We start from the raw sequence: 22,399 nt of genomic DNA, 5'->3' as shown, positions 1-22,399 counted from the left end.
TCAGTCTGGGTTTGACCATAATAAAAAATGTTGTAAAAAAGGTACTGGATACAAGATAGCAAGTATATATATTATAGGGTACAATTGAAATCTCTGTATATATAGTCCCGTAGTCAGTCTCAGACGCTTACTGGATTTGATCGTAATACTAAATGTCGAACAAAGGTACTGTATAACAAGATACAAGCTGTATCGAGTATAGGGTAAAAATTGGTATCTCCGATTCACCGTATATATAGAAGGCGTAAACCACATGCGCTCACTCACTATGGATGATACCATAATAAAAAATTTTGAACAAAGGTACTGTATCAGCACATACCAGGTGTATCCAGTATAGGGGTAATTGTAAATTTCCATCTATACTTCTGGAGTCAGACACAGACACTCACAGGCTCAGTATATATTACACCAGAATTTAAAAAGTAGAAAAAAGGAAAGGTATTTGAAGCGTACAACAGTATACAGTGTTGTGGTACTTTTAAATCTTCATATATATTTCAATCTCAGTAAGCCAGTCCAGACTCTCTGCTACTGGAAACTACATGGATACAAGTACAGACGGAAAGTCGAGTGTTAGCAGAAATTTGGTAATTACTCATCATGGGAAAACCTCCCGTTAGATGTTGCAGAGGCGATGCAGACCCTCAATTACTGTGTCTGTGGAGACAGCGAAAACGGTTCTTTGTGAAGAAAGGATTGCTTTATCGCAGTAGAGTGAATCACATCACTGTTAATCGTCTCCATCAATTTGTGATCACAGGGAGAGATGTAGACATGGTCCTCACTGCCTCTCATGATGTGTTTGGTCATTTTGGCGTGCAAAAGACAGAAGCCACAGACCGTAGGCGATTCTATTGGATTGACATGAGAGGAGACATTGAAAAATGGTGGCAGGAATGTCACACGTCTGTGACTATCACAACTGTGAAAGGTGATCATAAAGCACCACTGCATCCGCTTGTAAGTTGACATCCATTACAAATGGTAGCCATTGATCATCTGAAGGTAGAGACCAGCAGGAAAGGCCATAGCTGCATCATACCGATCATTGATCAATAAACCAAATTTCTAGTGGCCGTCCCTGTGAACGATTTAACTGCCCATACTACACAGTGGTGGAACAGGGAGAGGTAAGTATTGCAACTTGCTATGCTGTGGCCATAAGCAAGCAGGGGAGGCACAACTGTGGTTGATGGTACTGGCACAGGGCCCCTCATAGTACGCTGGTGTGTCTGACGGCGAGTGAGCCCCCCCACCGTCAGAGACACTGTATTGTACTATGAGGGGCCCTGTGCCTGTGCCGTCGGCCATCTGTGGGCCCATCCACCTGCTCAGAGTAACGGCACTTGCCCGGGAGCGCCAGGTGTTGACCCCAGCCATTGGGGGGTGGGCAGCCCACTTAGGGAGGTTTAAAAAATGGCATATGTTGATGTGTTGGCTGGACATTCACCTGCTGCAAAGGGGGCGATTGGGAAAGTCTGAGGAAGAGGAGGACAAAAGCGAGGCAGTTTTCTGGCAACCTATGTGTCATCAGGGGAAGGTGGGACAAAATCCTTTGAAATGCATGCATGGTTCATTTTAATGAAGGTTAGATCATCAACATTTTGGGTAGACAGACGGGTCCTTTTTTTTCTGTCAGGATTGATACAGCAGCACTGAAGACTCTTTCAGATAACACACTAGCAGCAGGGCAAGTGAGCTCCTGTAAGGCATATTGTGCCAATTCAGGCCAGGCGTCCAGTTTAGAGGCCCAATAGTCAAAGGGGAATGATCTGTGAGGGAGAACATGGGAGGAGAAGTAGTTTGTAACCATAGTTGACAACTGCTGTCTCCTGTCACTTTTAATCGATGCAGTATTAGCAGTCGTGTGAGCGGTACTTGAGAAATCATTCCACAACATGGTCATTAAACCCTTGTCTCCAACGCCACTTCGGCTGTGTGCAACATGAACACCTCTTCCATTGTGCACACTATGGCTCGTGGGAGAACAGCACCGCTGCTGTATGCTGGGAAAGCCTCAAACAAACGGTTTACCAATGTTGCTTGTTTGTTAGCCAATATTATCTCTAGGTTCTCCTGTGGCACGATGTTGTGTAATTTGCCTTTGTAGCGTGGATCGAGGATGCTGGCCAGCCAGTAGTTATCATCCCTCATCATTTTGGCAATGCGGGGTTCCCTGTTTAGGATCCGCAAGGCATAATCGAACATGTGGGCCAATGTTCCAGGTGTCAATGATGCACTGCTAGTGGTGGGTGGAGGAGCACTTTCTGGCAAATCCACATCCCTACAGTCTCGCACAAACATTGTACCTGACCTTGGAATGCCAACATTTTCTCTTGCCCCCTGAGAAGCATCCTCCTGCCCAAAATAATCATCCCCCTCATCATCCTCCTACTGCTCTTCCTCTTCTTCCTCCACCTCTTCCAGGACAGTTCCCTGAACAGACAATGGCTGACTGTCATCAAGGCTTCCCTCCTCCTCTGCTGCAGACGCCTGATCCTTAATGTGCGTCAAACTTTGCATGAGCAGACGCATAAGTGGGATGCTCATGCTTATGATGGCGTCATCTGCGCTTACCATCCGTGTGCATTCCTCAAAACACTGAAGGACTTTAAAGAGGTCTTTCAGCTTTGACCACTGCACACCCGACAATTCCATGTCTTCCCTCAAACTGCCTGCCCGTGTATCCTCCCACAATTGCATTACAGCCTGCCTCTGTTCGCACAGCCTCTCAACCATGTGCAGGGTGGAGTTCCACCTTGTTGCAATGTCTATGATTAGGCGGTGCTTGGGGAGGTGGAGCAATCGCTGCAGCTTCTGCATACGACTGGAGTGGATGTTTGAGCAACGGATGTGCGAGCACAGTCTTCGCACCTTATGGAGCAGGGATGTTAACTCTGGATAATTATTAAGGAAGCACTGCACCACCAGGTTCAAAGTGTGAGCCAGGCAAGGTATGTGTGTGAGTTTTGCACGGGCTATGGCTGCCACAAAATTACGGCCGTTATCACTGACTACTTTGCCTGCCTCAAGATGTTGACTGCCCAGCCATGACTCAGTTTGTCGCTGCAAGTAGTCGACCAGTACCTCCGCAGTGTGTCTGTTGTTGCCCAAAGACATCATCTGTAACACAGCCTGCTGACGCTTACCACTAGCTGTTCGATAGTGGGACACCTCGTGTGCAACACTGGCAGCTGCGGATGGAGTGCTCGTGCGACTGCGCTCTGTGGACGAGCTTTCGCTGATAGAGGAAGAGGAGGATCGAAAGCCTGCAGCCAACTGTTTCCTATACCTTGGGTTAGGCAGCACTGTTCCACCGTCGCTGTCCCCAGTGGAGCCTGCATCCACCACATTAACCCAGTGCGCAGAGATGGACACGTAACGGCCCTGGACATGCCTACTGGTCCATGCATCTGTTGTGAGGTGCACCTTTCCACTCACTGACTGTTTTAGTGCATGGACAATGCGGTCTTTCACATGCCGGTGGAGGGCAGGGATGGCTTTTCGAGAAAAGAAGTGCCGAATGGGTAAGTCATAGCGTGGGACAGCGTAGGCCATGAGGTCACAGAAAGCTTCGATTTCAACCAAAAACGGTAGGGCATCATCTCTAATGAGATTAGTTTGGCAATGTAAGTGTTCAAACAAAGTGTACGCGGATGAGAGGATGAGTACTTTCTTGTCCTACTCAGAGTGTCTGGTAGGGTGAGCTGGACTGGAGAGCTGCATATGGGGAATGTAATGGTGGACCGGACAGAGTGAGAGGGGGTTGGTGATCGTATTGGTGATGATGGCCTAGATTCAGTGTTGTGTTGCAAAACCATTGTGATTCCCTGAGTGCTTTGGCCTTGCGACGACACCTCCACATTTAGTGCTGGTGGTGTCCTTAACGGTGGCAGTGGTCTTACAGGGGGGGAAGCGATGGAGCGTTGCTGACTACCTTCAGTCGGAGCAGGGGCACATGTGCTACCTGAGGTTTTGTAGTCCGTCCACGCTTGTAAGTGCATGTTGATTAAATGTCGAAGCATGCAACTGGTATTCAAATTTCTGAGTTGTTTATCTCGGCTAAAGGTCCTTCCACACTTCTTACAGGTAACCTTTGCCTCATCAGTAGGATTTTGGACAAAGAAGTGCCACACTGCACTCTTCCTACCATGGTATTCATTTTCTGGCCTTGCACACTGTGCTAAGTTGACCGTCTGGCCAAGCTGTCCTGCAACTCTTTTAGTGTTTGTTCCATGTTTTTGGACAGCTATGGGCCTGCTATATAACCGCTGCTGCGATGTCAATGCCTGCTGCGGATCCTTCTCCTTATCTGAACTATTGCCAGTGCCACCCTCCTCCCCCAATGGATGCCAATCCGGGTCAAGAACTGGGTCATCCATCACCTCCTCTTCAAAGTCATCTGCACCTTCCTCTTTACCTTCCTCTGTGTCACCGTGTAAGGTGGTATAGTATGCGGGAAGGAGCACCTGAGTTTCATCAGGGTCAGATTCTTGCTCAATAGACTGCGAGGGCAATGTAGTGCTCTGTGTCGATGTACGAGCAGAATCATCAAGTAGTGGCTGTGCATCAGTGCACTTCATGTCTGATTCATCTTGGACTGGGGAATTCTGGATTTGACTGGATAACTCAGGCATGGTATGTGAAAAGAGCTCCATAGAGTAATCTGAAGTTTGGGCTGCCACATCCTTAACTTTTGGTGGGGGTAAAGGACACAATGAAAGGTGTTTTTCCTGACCAGAACTCTGCACTGACGACTCCATGCTTGCAGGTTTCAAATGTTCAGAAGAGGAGGCAATAGAGCTGGTGGCTGTTTTGGCAATGTACGCCAAAACCTGTTCCTGATGATCCGGCTTTAAAAGCGGTTTTCCTACTCCAAGAAAAGGCAACCTTACAGGCTTTCTTGGACCAGATGATGACGCAGGCTCAACACCTCCTGCCTTAGCTGCTATTGTGCTTTTGCCAGAACCAGCCAATGCACCACCACCATCAGTACCAGCTGCGCGCCCCTGCCCACGTCCGCGGACTCTTCCACCGTACTTCCTCATGTTTGGGAAAATGTACCAAAAATACCAGCAGAGAGATGGTACTGTATGAGGAGCGTCCAGCTGTGTAAGGTGTATAAAAAAATTAAATCTACGTATATATTTTGTTAGTCACAGACGCTCTCACAGTATGTATTGGATGGTAATCCAACAAGCAGTTATACGGAACTGTATCAGAAGTGTACAGCTGTATACGTTTTTGTGTAATTAAAAATCTCCGTATATGTATTTACGGAGTGTCACACACACACGCTGACTCTGTATAGATGTGACTGTAATGTGAACGGCAGATATACAATACTGTTTGAGAATGGGACAGCTCTATACGGCATCTGTATGGACAATTGTCAATCTCCGTTTATTTGTTTATGGACTGACACACGCTGTCTCTGTCTAGTTTTGACCTTAATCAAACAGCAGATATACGAAATTGTTTGAAAAGCGGACAGCACTCTAAGGTGTAGGTCTGGAAAAATGGAAAAACTCCTTGGCTTTTTCTTCCAGAGTCACACACAGATAGCTTCTATTTGTCCGTGATACAAGGTGGTACACGGTAGTGTGTGAGGAGCGTACACCGCTATACGGTGTCTGTATGGAAAATTGTCAATCTCTGTCTATTTGTATAGGGACTGACAAATGCTGTCTCTGTCTAGTTTTGACCGTGATTAAACAGCAGATATACGAAACTGTTTGAAAAGCAGACATCACTCTTCGGTGTAGGTCTGGAAAAATGGAAAAACTCCTCGGCTTTTTCTTCCAGAGTCACACACAGATAGCTTCTATTTGTCCATGATACAAGGCGGTACACGGTAGTATGTGAGGAGCGTACACCGCTATACGGTGTCTGTATGGAAAATTGTCAATCTCCGTCTATTTGTGCAGGGACTGACACGCGCTGTCTCTGTCTAGTTTTGACCGCAATCAAACAGCAGATATAAGAAACTGTTTGAAAAGCGGACAGCACTCACAAATGGAAAAAACTCCTCGTTTTTTTCTTCCAGAGTTACACACAGATAGCTTCTTTTTGTCTGTGATTATTGTTGAGCATTCCGATACTGCAAATATCGGGTATCGGCCGATATTCGCTGTATCGGAGTTCCGATACCGAGTTCCGATATTTTTACAATATCGAATACCGGAATCAGAAGTTCCCATAACGCAATGAGCCAGTTGTGTTAGCCATGTTAACTAATGGCATGGCTGTGATTGGCTGCTGAAATGATGTCATCATGATGCGCGGTCTGTGCGGGCCTGCCGGGGGTCTGTACGGGCCTGCCAGGGGTCTGTGCAGGCTGTCGGGGGTCTGTGTGGGCCTGCCGGGGGTCTGTGTGGGCTGCCAAGGGTCTGTGCAGGCCTGCCGGGGGTTGTGTGTGTGTGCAGGCGTCGTCCGATGGGACTACAAGACCCATCGGGCTATGCCTTCTACAATGACAGTGATTGACACATTAGCCAATGATGGGACAGTAGTAGTCCCATCATCCGGCTAATGTGTTGAATGTAAAAAAACAAACATACATACTACATACATACTACATACATACAACATTCATACAACATACATACTACATACATACTTCATATATACTACATTCATACAACATACATACATACTACATACATATTACATTCATACAGCATACATATATACTACATAATACATACATACTACATATATACTACATTCATACAACATACATACATACTACATACATACTACATATATACTGCATTCATACAACATACATACATACATACTACATACATACTACATATATACTACATTCATACAACATACATACATACTGTACTACATATATACTACATTCATACAACATACATACATACTACATACTTACTACATACATACAACATACATACAACATGCTACAGATATACAACATACATACATACTACATACATACTACATACTACATACAATACATTGTATGTTGTATGAATGTAGTACATATGTAGTATGTATGTTGTATGAATGTAGTATATATGTAGTATGTATGTAGTATGTATGTATGCATGTTGTATGAATGTAGTATATATGTAGTATGTATGTATGTATGTATGTTGTATGAATGTAGTATATATGTAGCATGAATGTGGTATGTAGTATGTATGTATGTTGCATGAATGTAGTATACAGTATATGTAGTATGTATGTAGTATGTATGTATGTCGTATGAATGTAGTATATATGAAGTATGTATGTAGTATGTAGTATGTATGTATGTTGTATGAATGTTGTATATATTTAGTATGTATGTAGTATGTATGTTTTTTTTTACATTCAACACATTAGCCGGATGATGGGATTACTACTGTCCCATCATTGGCTAATGTGTCAATCACTGTCATTGTAGCAGGCATAGCCCCATGGGACTTGTAGTCCCATCGGACGATGCCTGCACACACACACAACCCCCGGCAGGCCCGCACAGACCCCCGGCAGCCTGCACAGACCCCCAGCAGGCACGCACAGACCCCCAGCAGCCCGCACAGACCCCCGGCAGGCCCGCACAGACCCCCAGCAGGCCCTCACAGACCCCCGAGAGGCCCGTACAGACCCCGCCCGCACACACACATGCACCGCCCACACTCTTCCCCCCTCTCGAACTGGATGTGCAAGGAAAGAAAGGGTTTATTTTCATTCCTATATTTGTGCCCCATTGACTTGCATGGGTTTCCGGTATCGGAATCGGCGATACCCGATATTTTTGGGGTATCGGTCCGATCCAATCCGATCCGATATTTCCCGATATCGGAAGGTATCGCTCAACACTATCTGTGATGCAAGACGGTACACAGTAATGTGTGAGGAGCATACACCGCTATACGGTGTCTGTAAGGAAGATTGTCAATCTCTGTCTATTTGTATATCGACTGACACACGCTGTCTCTGTCTAGTTTTAATCATAATCAACCAGCAGATATACGAAACTTTTTGAAAAGCGGACAGCACTCTAAGGTGTAGGTCTGGAAAAACGGAAAAACTCCTCGGCTTTTTTTTCCAGAGTCACACACAGATAGCTTCTATTTTTCCGTGATACAAGGCGGTACACGGTAGTGTGTGAGGAGCGTACACCGCTATACAGTGTGTGAAAAAATGAACTGGTTAACTAAGCCTCGGAAGTATTTTGCTGTGTTCCGGGGCTTAGTTAACTGGCACATGCACAGTCCGGCTTTTCGGCTTTGCCCGCAGTTGGGCAAAGCATACTGCGCGTGCGCTAGCTATGAATGCTTAGTGCTTAGTGCATGCGCAAAAAATGGTGTACACCTACTCCAATTTAGCAATAACCTGTGGACGGCGGGCAAGGATGGGGAGGCGGTACACATCGGGAACACCGCCAATCGGACCGGACCGACCTCTTTTTCATCGCCCGCCAAAGGGTAGATGACAGATTCCCTTTAAATAATGGGTATGTAAAAACTTTTGAGATTTGATTGAGATTGTGGAATAACTCTGAAATAGGGATGCAGATCCCAATCCATCGAGAGTGGCATTTTTCTCACTGATACTGATGAGAGGACTAGGTGGAGTGCGATGGATGCCTCTTAATAAATCAGTCATGGTGTGAAGTGGATCCCCCCATCATATATGCATATGGTTCACCACTGAACATCATAAATTTGATGAGCAGTGGTTACCATGCCCTATCATGCTCCTATCCCACAACAACTTCACCAAAAATGTTGTGAAAACACTAAAAGTGGCAGGGCCTCTTGCTACACAATTTTTTTGACCTTTAAAAGCTTTTTTTCTATATTTTTTTGGTATAGAAGTTTTAATGAATCAGGTTCAGTGTTTATACAGTGACTTGCAAAATTATTTTGTTACATTACAACCTGTGTTTAAATATTTTTGTAATCCAATTTGTGTGTGATACATCACCATTAAAGTGAACCTGTCAGCAGGATTTTGCTAAGCAAGCTACAGACACTGTCATGTTGCGCTGTTATACTGATTAAAATTATACCTAGGGAGAAGAATTCCATCTTGTAGTTCTTGTGTAATCAGTGTTAGAAGTTTTCAGTTAATGATATACTCGTGTTCATGGGCACATCTGTAGGCAAAGTTTATGTTTCTGCACTAAGCCAGAGAAACTGAGAAAAGACCTGCCCACAGGCCACCCCAAAGCACAGTCTGTTTCTATGATGAGGAATCTATTTGTGCTTCGGGCGGACAAAAAGTGGGCAAGGAGGGCATAAATCAGAGAGGCATCACAGAGACCGAAGGTAACACTGAAAGAGCTGCAGAGATCCCAAGGAGAGACTAGAGCATCTGTCCATGTGACCACAATAAGCCGTACACTCCATAGAGGTAGCCATTATGGAAGAGGGGGCAGAAAAAAGCCTTTACTTACACACAAAACTTGTGTGGCTTATTTTGAATTTGCCAAAAGGCATGTGGGAGACACCTCAAATGTATGGAGGAAGGTCCTGTGGTCAGATGAGACCAAAATTAAACTTTTTGGCCACCAAGGTAAATGCTACATCTGGCAACAAACTAACAAAGGTCATCACTCCAAGAACACTATCCCCACAGTGAAATATGATGATGGCAGCATTATTGCTGTGGGGGTGTTTTCCAGCAACAGAGACAGGAAAAATAGTTTGAGTTTGGGGAAAAATGGATGGTGTGAAATCCAGGTATATTCTTGAGCTTTACCTATTTCAGTCTGTCAGTGATTTGAGACTGGTACCGAAGTTCACCTTCCAACAAGACAATGACCCCAAAGCAAACTCCTAAAGCAGCACTCCAGTGGTTTAAGGGGAAATGTGTAAATGTTTTGAAGCGGCCTAGTCAAAGTTCAGACCTTAATCCACTTAATCCAATTGAGAATCTGTGGTCAGACTTGAAGACTGCTGTTCAACAGAGGAAACCATCTAATCTGTTATTGCCCCAAAAGGAGTCCCTACAAAGTACTGACTGTAGGGGAGTGAATAGTTATGTACTGAAGTTTTCAATTATTGTGTCCTATTTGTTGCTTGTGTAACACAAAAAAAGAAAACCAAAGGTTCACAGTCGTAGGTATATTCTTTACATGAACTGATGCAAATCTTTTAAAAAATTGTGAAATTACAGGTTGTGAGGTAGCAAAACACAAAAAAATTCCAAGGGCGTAATACTTTCTCTAGCCACTGTATATATGGGACGTCAGAACCACATCCTCTATTGCAGAGATTGTCCAATTGAATCACACTTTAGTGCAGGAACATTAAGAAATAAAAAATAGAGGTCAAAAATGAAAACAACAAATTTAATGTATAAAATATAAAAAATAAATATTGAACTGGTTTTAAAACTCTAGAGATTAAAGAAAACTGGTCTGTCCATGGTATTGATATACTATACATGTATATTAAAATAATGCTTAATGAGGAAGAGCTCAGTTTAACATTTGAAGATAATTAAAAATAAATAAATAATTTACTCAATGTCAAGCAGAAGCTGTAAAAGCAAATAAGATATATATAAAGAAAGATAAAATCCTGTAATCCCAATGTATTATTACCCCACTATAAATCCATTTTTAAGGCCACATCTTGAATAATGGATCACGTTTTGGTTTCCACATTCTAAATAACGATGACAAATCGGAATGGAAGGTCCCTCTTATAATGAGAAATTAGAAATTTGGGTTGTTCATCTAAGAAAAACATGCTTCAGAGAATATCTCATTTATATGTATATACAAGTGGGGTCAATACAAACAACTATCACATGATTTATTATTTTTATGGACCATACAACGGACCTGGCGACATTCATTACTTGTGGAGCAAAGGAGATTCTGGATGTTAAATAGGAAAAGATTGTTTACAGTTAGAGCTACCAGACTGTGGACTGCCCTACCACAAGAGGTAGTAAAGGCAGATACTTTAACAACATATAAAAAAGTGCTGGATGTTTTTCCAGGCAACAAATGGCATTGTGGGTTATAAATAATCTAGTAATAAGGTATAACTGATTGAGAAAGGTTGAACATGATGGACCTGTGTGTTTTTTTAACCTATGTAAATAAGTCACTAGGATTAATTTTCCAAATTCAAAAGGACAGGAAACATTTTTAATACCCTAAATAAAAATTTTAAAGATGGGGATGTGTTTGGCCAGGATTGTCGTCTTTTTTGCCACATCATGTTTTACTCTGTAAGATCATCCTGGTGGTATAATTTCTACTGTGGTGGTGTTGCATGGGAACATCTGATCACAATAGGGACACTTTGTGATGTGACTTGTCAATCGATCTTATTAACATTATTGTCCAAAGCCCCTTTAAAATGAAAAGCATTTAGCTTTTCACACATCGTTGATATTGGCCTTTCGCATTACAGTAGAAAAATCTATGTAAACATTAAATTTAAGACCAAATATTAAAACAATAATTAGAACAATAGAGCTCATTCAGAATGTGCATATAAAAATCTAAACACTATCTTAAACTCTGTGGAAAAAATATTCCATTTTCGCCTTTGAAGACACCACAGATATGCACGCAGCTGTCTACTCCAGGTAGGTGACGTACCAAGGATGGAGGAAAATAGGACATGTTCTACTTAACCACAAGCATTCTCTGTCATCTGCTTTGATAAGTCAGCACTGTATCAGCAATTCTCAACAGAGATGAACAATCTCTATGCGAGTATCCATCATTTCTTCATACCCTTGTCATAACACAAATCAACAAGATGGATTAAATGAAGCCTATATGCACGAAACCTATAGTGAAATTTGACGGCATTCTCCATCTCTTTCTTCTATTTTACCAACATGACCGTAGCTGGTGAAGTTAAAATGACATGCTGAAATAAGCCCTGACATTCACAGTATTAAGACATACACCTTAAAGGTCATGTTCATCGTGATGTTTGATAAAAACCAAAGACACTCATATACTTGTTTGCTGTTAATTTTTTATAAATTCAAAGTCCATATTAAAATGTATTCCTTTCTCCTTTGTTTTAATTTCCCAGTTAAACATTTCTTAACATGATTATACAGGCAGTCATCATGGCTGAGCTACTGTTCAGAGCTGTGAAAATTCAGCTAGAGTTCTGCTACAATCAGCAAACAGTCCATTGACTTATATATGCGCCCATATACAATATAGATAAGTTGGCAAAGCCTACCAATTTCAGTGAATGCAGCTCACTAGCTACTGTGTACGGTTGGCTCTAGACTATCCCCAAAAGATAATGTTGGAGGAGAGAACGATCCGACACTTAGGATACATGCAAAAAAGGGAAGAAAATGTTCCAGCTTCTAGTAAAAAATATTACAACTTTTGGTCATTAAAATTCCATTCCAAAAATATATGAAATTGGGAGACAGAAAGCACAAAGACAACGCGTTTTGAGTGCAAGCCAGCTTTGTTTGTCAAAGCCAGTGGCTATAACAAAGAACACCAGATTGCATTTGTGCTTCCTGTCTCCTTATTTTATACATTTTTGGAGTGGATTTTAAATGACAGATTATAGTTGTAATATTTTTTACCAGAAGCTGGAACATTTTCTTCCCATTTTTTTTTACATCTATAGATGTTTAGTCAGAATGTTGTTCCCTGCATAATGGACTTCCAATTTTCCTGTTTTTGCTTCACTTATGATAGTTACAGATACTTTTATTTTCCAGGAAATAAGTTGCTGCCAAAGGGTTTGGTGTCAGTTTACTTCACTTTACCATTCCAAAATATATTGACTTTTGACCAAACAACTGTTGAATGCATGTGGCAGTTATGGGAGAAATGTCTGTTAGCCCACAGTTATCCAACGTGTCTCTTGACACCTCAAGACAGAGATCTGCATACATGCTCTGAATCATGTGCAGAGGTCGCTATGCAGAGAGGTTTTAACAATTTTCCAGATTATATTCGTTCAGAAGTTTTTCCACTCATGAGACACCACATATACATGGCAACCGATAAAAGCAGCCAAATCACCATCCACATCAATGTTTATATCCTAACTGGTGGTAACAGTTTATGCATGTATGTATAATGAAAACTGTTACAGATATGATACCACTCAATTCTATAGAAATTATGGTAGGATGTGCTATCAGGAGCACATAGTAGTAATCTAGCCAAAAGTCTTAGGTCCTGATTCATCAAAATCTGCATTTTTCATGCCTTGTTGATGAAGAGATGGGATGGAGTGCAAGACCCCTGATTAATTAAGAGGTGAAATGGCATGCGCCTCTATGTGCACCTCACCACAATCTTTCTCTAGTCAAAGAATTTAATGAGTGGGGGTCCCACATCCTGCTGCATCCCTATCCCACCCTAGTTGCACCCATTTTGAGTTAGGCAAAACTGGCGTGAAAACTGCAAAAGTCGCAACAGTTTTGAATGTTGCAAAACATATTCAACGTTCTCAATGTTGCGCAAAAAAATTGTGACTTTTCAAAGCTTTTTGCACGTAAAAAAATTGATGAGTCAGTGCCTTTGTGCTAATAAAAGGGTAAGATAAAGAAAAAATAAGAACATATATTTATTTACATTAAAAAAGTAATTTATGCATTTTTCTGTTGGTAAATCTCCCTTAAGAGTACAGAACTTATATGCCACACTTATAGAGTCTTGCATTATAATTATAAATGAATAACCATTTTTGTGGCTAAAGTTATAACCAGTGCAATGTTCTTTGTGAAGGTGACAAATCATAAACAATTGTGAATTTCTGAAATATGAAATTAAACGTTACATACTGTATCCTTAATTTACCATCTAAGTGTATTTTTAAAGAAAGTTAATGTTTCAGTATCACCAGTATTGAATATTATATATAGGGAATGTTCTGCATTTCTTAATTGTTGTATTTTTATTTTTAAGGGCGAAAAAGGAGAAAAAGGAGAAAGTGGTCTTACTGGTTCTCAAGGGAAAGAGGTAAGTTAAATATGATTTTGTCTTATTTATTTTATTGATTGCTTACATACATGTTATTCTGTATGAATTGTACATTATTGTTCTTTTAACTCGTCTTATCAAAGCGTCAGCTTTCACGACTATCTGAATAAATATTACTTTACTTTGAAAAAGCAATATAATCATAGTGACCTGTCAGAAAATATAGGCATAATACCATTTTGACATTTCTGCTATCTCCGCTGAATTTATATGTGCAAGGCATTGTGCGTTTCCTTCTACTTTTGTACAATTTGTAGCAGTGATAGGAAAATCTTTGTGCAGGGGCTGTGTTCTTCTGTATAAAAATATATATTAGACTGATACTTACCACGAAGCATGTTTTATTTTTGCTGTTGCATTTTATGACTACTTTTTGACCTTTTTATTACAAAAACAAAATATTTCATAGGTGATGTGCTTATTCAAGTAGGAGGCATAGTTAGAAACAGTAAAGGCTATTGTAGAGATAAAATGGAAGGATTGTGTTCACTTCCGAGAAGTTAGATGAAAGGCAAATGTTTTCCTAAATTTTATGTTCTCTGACACATCTGCCTGTAGTCTTTAGTTTAGTTTTGTTGTGTGGATCTATGGCAGGGAGCTTAGCCTCCAAACAATGATTCTTCTCCATACTGCTCAGATAAAGTCATGTTGACAGTGATGTGCATGTGTTTCTGAGTATTCCAGACCTATATCTTACCCTCAAACAGCCACCCTAATCCTTGGCTGCTAAGTATTTGTAATTTGTCATTTTTTATATGTTCTCTCACTTAAATGTTTTACGCATTAGCATATTATTCTTGAACTGCTAGGGAGCTTCAAGGTTATTGGGTTCTCTTGAAGGTATCGACTTACTGAAAAAACCCTATTAAAATGAAACTTTTATTAAGCACCTTTAAAAAAAAACCTTAATTCTGATTTTTGATACAAATATCCCCTACTCCATGGGCTAACTGGGCTTCCAGCATTACTAGAGAATGAATGATAACTTGCAGATGAAACTGATCTACCCAGTCAAAAAGCCAGTTAAATGTATCTGGCCAGATATAACAAACTGCAACAGGAAAAAATTCCTGCAAGAACAGCCCATGAGAGCCTCAAAAAAAGAAAAACGAAAATGGGAGGGATAAAAACAATATGTACAAGATTGATATGTAGTGCTGCACGCTAATTACAATTACACTCAGCCAATGTGTGGAAAAGAGTGATCTGGCCCTATAGATAGCTTGACCTAACTGAACACCTACCTAGGTGCGGAGGTTGGCACCCTAAGAAATACAAGAATGGCGCCCCCGTTCATGCGTCGGCTGTCCCTATTCTCTTATATCTCCCTATAAGACGTAAGATCAGAAAAAGAGAGCCAGGTGGCCTGTATCCATTTGTTTATGAGATCTTCATGAATGCAAAAGAGTATTTTATATGATCAGATATAGGTGTTCAGAAAGAGTAAAGGGTCCATACAGCCTAAAGGGTCTGTCACACTAAGCGATATCACTAGCAGTATCACTATAACGTCACTGGTTTTTGTGACGTTATAGCGATATTGCTAGCGATATCACTATGTGCGATACTTACCTCCGACCGCTCCCCCGCTGGTTATCGCTGATTGCGTGAGAACGTCTTGGACCGTTTCTTGTCGTCAGCTTCCTGCTGTGCTTCTTGTGGCGCCGACGAGCGACGCGTGGACGCGGGCGGGAGGACGTCAGTATCGCCTTGTCTGACAGGTAAGTAACGACCCCCGACCGCTGCGATGTCGCTGGTGAGATCTGCCTGTGTGGCAGCTCACTAGCGACCACTTAGCGATGCACCAGCGATCCTGACCACGTCATATCACTGGTCGGGATCGCTGGTGCATCGCTAAGTGTGACAGTACCTTTAGTTACTTCACACCACTCACATTAGATAAGTATTAGATAAATTGTATGATACAACCTCAAAGTCCCTACCGAAAAAGAAAAATCCACTAAAATAGATATGCAATATATGATTAGTCACAGCAAATATGTCTATTGATCCATCATGTTGTTACAGTGATGCCATTTTTGCCTGCAAGGGTAATGATACCAACATATCTGCTGACATACACACATAAAGATGAACTAAAGACTCGATCCTGGACTCTAGACAACAGCAGTATACCCTCAAAACAAATCCGCAGACACCAAGGATGGATCGCATAGGATAACAGGTTCACATACTGATGAATATATATTCAGACAGTCAGTGGCTAAACACCACTATCGATACCTTAGGCAGATATACAGATGCCCATCTATGCATAAATGTGAACCCACACATCAAAAGCCACATTTTTGTACATATCTGTCACCATCAGTTGCTGCATAGTATAAGCCCATAAGTACATGATAGTATAATCACTCAGATGGAGTCTGCCCACTCTCAATGCATTTCCCCCTCTGTGGGTTCATCAGGAGAGACTCATTGCGGTCATAGCGGTCTGGCAGTGGAACGTTGTCCAATTCATGAGGCTGCCATATGTTCTCTCACTTAAAAGTTTTACGCATTAGCATATTATTCTTGAACTGCTAGGGAGCTTCAAGGTTATTGGGTTCCCTTGTAGGTATCCTATTACAGGTTTTATTGTGTATCTTATTCACCTATATTGCTATTGCTAGACAAAGACTGTTTGTTTGCTGTCCTACAGACTTATGTCTGATTTTAGATGTTTTAAATTGTGCAGATGTTTGTCTTGTTTGATCTGTATATTTTCTTATAATAAAGATATGTTGAATATTACCGTATTTTTCGGACTATAAGACACACCGGACCATAAGACGCACCCCAATTTTCAGAAGGAAAATAGGGAACAAAATAATGTGTCAAATGGGGGTCCGTCTTACAGTCCGAATTCAGCTTACCTGAGAAGGGATCCGGCACAGGTGGAGGAGTGATCACAGGGGTCATTTAGTGGTCCAGGCTGGTGCAGTGGCGGCGGTTTTGTGCTGGGGCAGGTGGGCTGTGCTGGGGCAAGTGGGCTGTGCTGGGGCAGCTTGACTGGGGCAGCTGTGCTGGGCTGGGGCAGGTGGGCTGGGCTGGTGGTCTCTGTGGGGTGAGGGTGTGCTCCAGTGCAGGGGCAGCGGCTCCGCCGGCATTTCCTCGAAGCCCGGAGGCACTCGCACATTCGTTGCTGGCTGCTGCCATGTTGCGGTGGCCTCCGGGAACATGGACGCCGGGAAGATGGCCGCTGGTCCAGGGACGGGGCATGCACAGATTCAAATCTCGTCCCGAGATCTCGGGAGACGAGATTCAAATCTCGGCAACGAGATCTCGGGACGAAATCTGAACCTGCGCATGCGCCGTCCCCGGACCGGCGGCCATCTTCCCAGCATCCATGCTCCCAGAGGCCACCGCAGTATGGCAGCAGCCAGCAATGGATGTGCGGGGGCCTCCGGGCTTCGAGGAAATGCCAGCGGAGCCCCCCACGGAGCACAGAGAGCCTCTACCCCTGCACCGGAGCACAGCCCGCTGCAACCACCGCACCACAGAGCTCCGCGGCACCCGCACCAGCCACCAGCCTTGCACCAATGTAAGTATATTGCGACCATAAGACGCACCCCCCACTTTCCCCAAAAATTTTGGGGGAGAAAAGTGCATCTTATGGTCCGAAAAATACGGTACTTCAATACCCGCTACTCTGTTTCTCTATGTTTAGTTTTTTTGTTTTCTGTTCACATTTGTTCATACGTCAATGGCACTTCCTAGACATTTTAGTTTTATCATGCCTTTGGGAAATTAAATATGCAAATTTTCTCTTCAATGGGGAAAAGGACTAGAACTCTAGTGGCACCTACTGGAAGAAGCAGTCCTAAAAATGTTATCCTAAATCATGTGGCACGGCTTGTTAATGTGTCAATATTGGCTTTTAGTATTGCTACTTCCAAAAGGTGACACTACAGTTCAAGTCTTTACATTTCTGCAGAGAAAATTTGCTTATTTAATTTCCCAGAAGATCATTGGATATAAGTCTACTTACCCTGGCATGGCAGGCATATCACTCTCCACAAGGAGAAATGATACAACTTAGACTCCATTTCCTCTGGATCACAATAATTAGTCATTTCAAATTCCCTGAATTCTGTATCCTCTGACTATCGGCACTAAAGCTCAGCGTTGTATTGATTTTGTCAGCAAACCAGTGGTACAGCTATTTTTCTCAGAAACCATTTTTCAATGCAACAATGGCAGGATGCATTTGTTGCTCGTGCTGCTGTGAGCGCGCCTGCATGGCTTAACCATGCCACTATGACCTGCTGTGTCTCTGAATTTGTTTACTTTTGAGGACATCTAGGATGTCATTGGTAAGCAATTGAAAAGGAGCTACCAGCAGTGCACCTTGATGATTTACGAACCCAAGTGTATTTAGTGTGGCAGAACATTCCTTAGACAACCATTATTAACCTCATTGATAGCATGCCAAGTCATGTAAGTGCAATTATTTCTTTATGCTGCTCTCATTATCGACACTAAATAAAGCAGGAAGTTTTGAAAATTTTGTTTCCATTTTTTCATTATTTGCATATCAGTAGAATGTCTATTGATCCTGTGATGTTCATAATTCCATGAATTTTCTTTCTTAATATTATCATTTCAATTTTGAGGCGTCTGTATCTATTTTTTGCATTGTCAGACGGTTTAGTCAAAAAGCAAAATCAAAGAAATGAGCCGGAACATTAGTTGGTAGAAGGGCACTGTGTAGGTGCACATTCACACTGAGGCGATTTAACAGATAAAGCCTAACATTAAATCAAAATGAGCATATACCCTTTAGTAAGCTAATTATTGGTACATGTGTCATGCTGTGATGGTCTTCAGTAAGGGAGAGGGCATCACCCTGTCTCTGGAACTGGGACTCTACCTATCCCTGTCCCGGGCGTCCTCTTGAAGGTAGGGAGGCCCAGGTCCCCAACCTTGTTATGCTCCTGTTAAACCCTAATCTGTCCCCTCCCTCACCCCATGAGGTATATAATAGAAATGTAAGATTAACAAGGCACAAAGACAAAACAGGGATAACAGAAAACCTCTATCATACAAAAGCACAAACCAAGAGTAGGAAGGAGGATAGAGACAAGGAGGAATAAATTAATTGGGAATAGGGACCAGTAGATAAACACACTCATACTACAGCAAATTTTAGATAACTACTACAACTCCACCCACCCCAACCACTTAGCTTTAGCACTCAGCACAGGAAGATGAATTTATCACCGCTAGGGATAGGGACTAACCACCCAGAGCCGGTATATAATGAGGGAGTATATGATAAGCATTTGCAGCTGAGAACAACCAGGCTGTATAGTCTCAGTCAGCATGGAAAGAGTTCTTAACCGTCTCAGCACCGAAGGAAACAAAATCCATTTAAAATAGGACGTGAATCACACCATCTCTAAAAGAAGACCTGTGATTAATTCCCCTACATGACCATCTATCTCCAGGTCTTCCAGGGCGACATGACAACACGTAAATAGCATAGGATACAAACTTAACAATATTTTGATCACAAAGGTATAAAAGCCATCCCACCGCAGCAATATGAGTCTAATCAGGATGGTCCTATCTCTAACATGAAAATGTCACCTTGTGTCAACTGACCTCAATATAGAGATGGGGGTTAGAGCAGGACCCAGGCCTGACTGTTCAGACACCTGCTCATGTAGAAACTATATACCATATTTTTAGGATTATAAGATGCACTTTTACGATCCCCAAAATTAGGAGGAAATGGGGCGTGCGTCTTATAAACCAAACACTGTTCTTACTGAGGGGTCAATGCTGTGGGCCAGAGCTGGGGGTGTTGCGGTGGTGGTGCGATGGTCCTGCGGTGTGCAGTGGTGGTACGGCGGCAAGCGGTGGTGGTATGGCAGCAAGCGGTGGTGGTATGGCGGCGAGCAGTGGCGACACATGGCGGCCACCATTCTTCTTCCAGGATCAGGCGTCCGGCTTCCAGCTTCTCACTCGGCGCAGGGTCAGATGGAAGAAAGCCAAGACCTCCATCCGCACCTACCAGAAAAATGGCTGTGGCAGCAAGATCTCGGGAGATGAGAGCTCAGCTCCAAAATCGCCATGTGCGAATGCACCGCCCCAACAGCTACTTTCTCAGAGTTCACAAATAGTAAACAGTGCTGGGACTATGGGCTTTCACAAAATGTTGGCAGAGCCCCCGCACCACTGAACATCCGCATCGCCACTCTAGCCTCCTCCAGCTGTGACCCTGGGACCCTACTCCACTGTAGGCTGCACCACCGAACACCCACAGCACCACTCTTGCCTCCTCCAGCTGTGACCATGGGACCCTGTTCCACTGCGGCCTGCACCACCGAACACCCCTTTTTTCCAGTCTAGGGTCCGCAGCATTTCCCCACTCCTGCCTCTGCCAGCAGCGACCCTGGGACCCCACTTCACTGCAGTCACCAACCTCGGTAAGCAGAAAGACGCCTGGATTGTAAGAAGTACCACCATTTTATTAAAGGGAAGGTGCCATGTTTTTTCATAATTTAATGTAAAAAAGAAAATAGTATAAAAAGATATTGTCCCCTAAGCTTGACTCAGTGTTGTGTATGGATTTTTTTTTTTACTGTATTAATGCAGCCACTGGGGGCTGCCATCTTACCTCTCTGGCTGCTGAACAACACTTTCCATGCTCATTTAAGGCAGTCCCTGGGCATAAGAGACAATAGTCGGCTGCCGACCCTATCTCTTTCATTGCAGCTGCATCAGGAGTGAACTGGGCACACCTCTGTGGGCAACTCAATTCACAGCTGTAGGTGTGGCCAGGCGCCATCTTATTAGAGCCCAGTGCTTTCCTTTTAGCTTCATTTACACTCTATTGCAAGCACTGGATGCTGTACTGTTCCAGCATAACAGGGCTTGGATGTTCACTCTGCACATACCAGCTGCAGGAGAGGAACCAGGACAAGCTCCTGGAGACCGAGCTGCTCTTTCCAAAACACCCAACCAGCTGCTGCCCCTGCTCTTGCAAAACATAGGAGGAGCTGCTCCCTACTGTTTCAAAACACTTGGTAATCTGCTGGACATCTAATCCTCTCCTGTGTGATACTGACTGCTGAGCCGTGTATCTAATCCTATCCCGTGTGATACTGCTCTCCTGAAATACTCTGTGCTGCTGTCACCCTGCTCCTCCACCATATATCTCCCTCTGTGCCCCCCATAGACCAGCACACTGCTCTCCTGAAATACTCTGTGCTGCTGTCACCCTGCTCCTCCACCATATATCTCCCTCTGTGACCTCCCCCATAGACCAGCACACTGCTCTCCTGAAATGCTCTGTGCTGCTGTCACCCTACTCTCAGAATCCTTGCTGCCTGCCATCCCTGGTGACCAAAGACCCCATTCCTCTCCTCAGATCCTGTCCTGGCGATGTGTGAAAGCGAGTCGACAGGGGCCAGATACATGGTGGAAGGAGCAGGGTGACAGCAGCACAGAGTATTTCAGGAGAGCAGTGTGCTGGTCTATGGGGGTGCCCTGTTTGGTGCCAGGGATTGTACATAGAGCACTGTGTTTTATACACATGGATGGACCATCTGCTTGTCTGCTCCACAGAAATCCAGGAAACATTTCTGCTGATTGATGACCTGTTCTGGTCCAGACTTTGCATGCAAAGACAGTCAGTAACTTTGCAGGCCCCATCAAAATGACTGCTCACTGTGTTCCTAGATGTCATCCTCTCTTTTCTCTTAGCAAACACCCAGAAGGGGAGGAGAGGAGTGACACCACACCCATGTCAGCAGATTCTGCCCATAATTACTGCAGGGCAGTAATGTGAGCTAGTTGTACACTAGGTTTTTGTGCCAAATTTCAGTAGCTGCTCCCCCTAGTGTTAACAAGTGGAAATGCCAAACTTTTAAAATTATTTTTCATATTTTACAAAATTGCTGAAATTGCTGAAAAAAAAATTTTTGGATGGCACCTTCCCTTTAAAGTTTTTTTTCCTATTTTTCTCCTCAACATTTGGGGTGCTTCTTATAATCCCATGCGTCTTATAAACCGCAAAATACAGTAGATGTAATGCCTAGCTCAAAAAAAGATAAACAAGCCCCTGTTTGTACAAAGTACAAGAAACTACAGCAAAGCGAAAGAAATATAAGTTGATATACTTGTACGTGCAATGTGTAGGAGCACATTCACACTGTGGCCATTTCACAAGAAAAACTTAAGAAAAAAAAATGAGCATATACCCTGTAGGAAGTACATAAGTAAATACTAATAGTACATGTAAATAACACAGTTTACTTAGTTAACACGATTTTGATCAAACAGTTTAAATCTTATGGAATTTTGATACTTGTATAGATCTTTTAACTTCAATTTCATTCTTGGCCTCATTGTTCTATGTATTTTATTTGTTATCTACTGTATATAAACAGTTTATATTCTTATATTCCCACACATCATGACAAT

At 42.8% G+C, this 22,399-nt stretch overlaps 1 protein-coding gene across 1 annotated transcript in view; it reads left to right on the top strand.

Moving 5' to 3' along the window:
• COL19A1 (collagen type XIX alpha 1 chain) overlaps window positions 1–22,399 on the top strand; it is a 1,445,738-nt gene that overhangs the window by 540,360 nt on the left and 882,979 nt on the right. The window contains exon 13 of the mRNA XM_073569423.1: window positions 13,892–13,945. Within this exon, the coding sequence (XP_073425524.1) occupies window positions 13,892–13,945 (54 nt within the window). The remainder of the gene's footprint in view (window positions 1–13,891; window positions 13,946–22,399) is intronic.

Source organism: Dendrobates tinctorius, unplaced genomic scaffold (assembly GCF_039654945.1).
Source record: "Dendrobates tinctorius isolate UK_male_01 unplaced genomic scaffold, ASM3965494v1 ptg000024l, whole genome shotgun sequence".
Lineage (NCBI taxonomy): Eukaryota > Metazoa > Chordata > Amphibia > Anura > Dendrobatidae > Dendrobates > Dendrobates tinctorius.
Note: the sequence above shows the minus strand (reverse complement) of the source record. Positions and strands in the feature narration are given on the sequence as shown.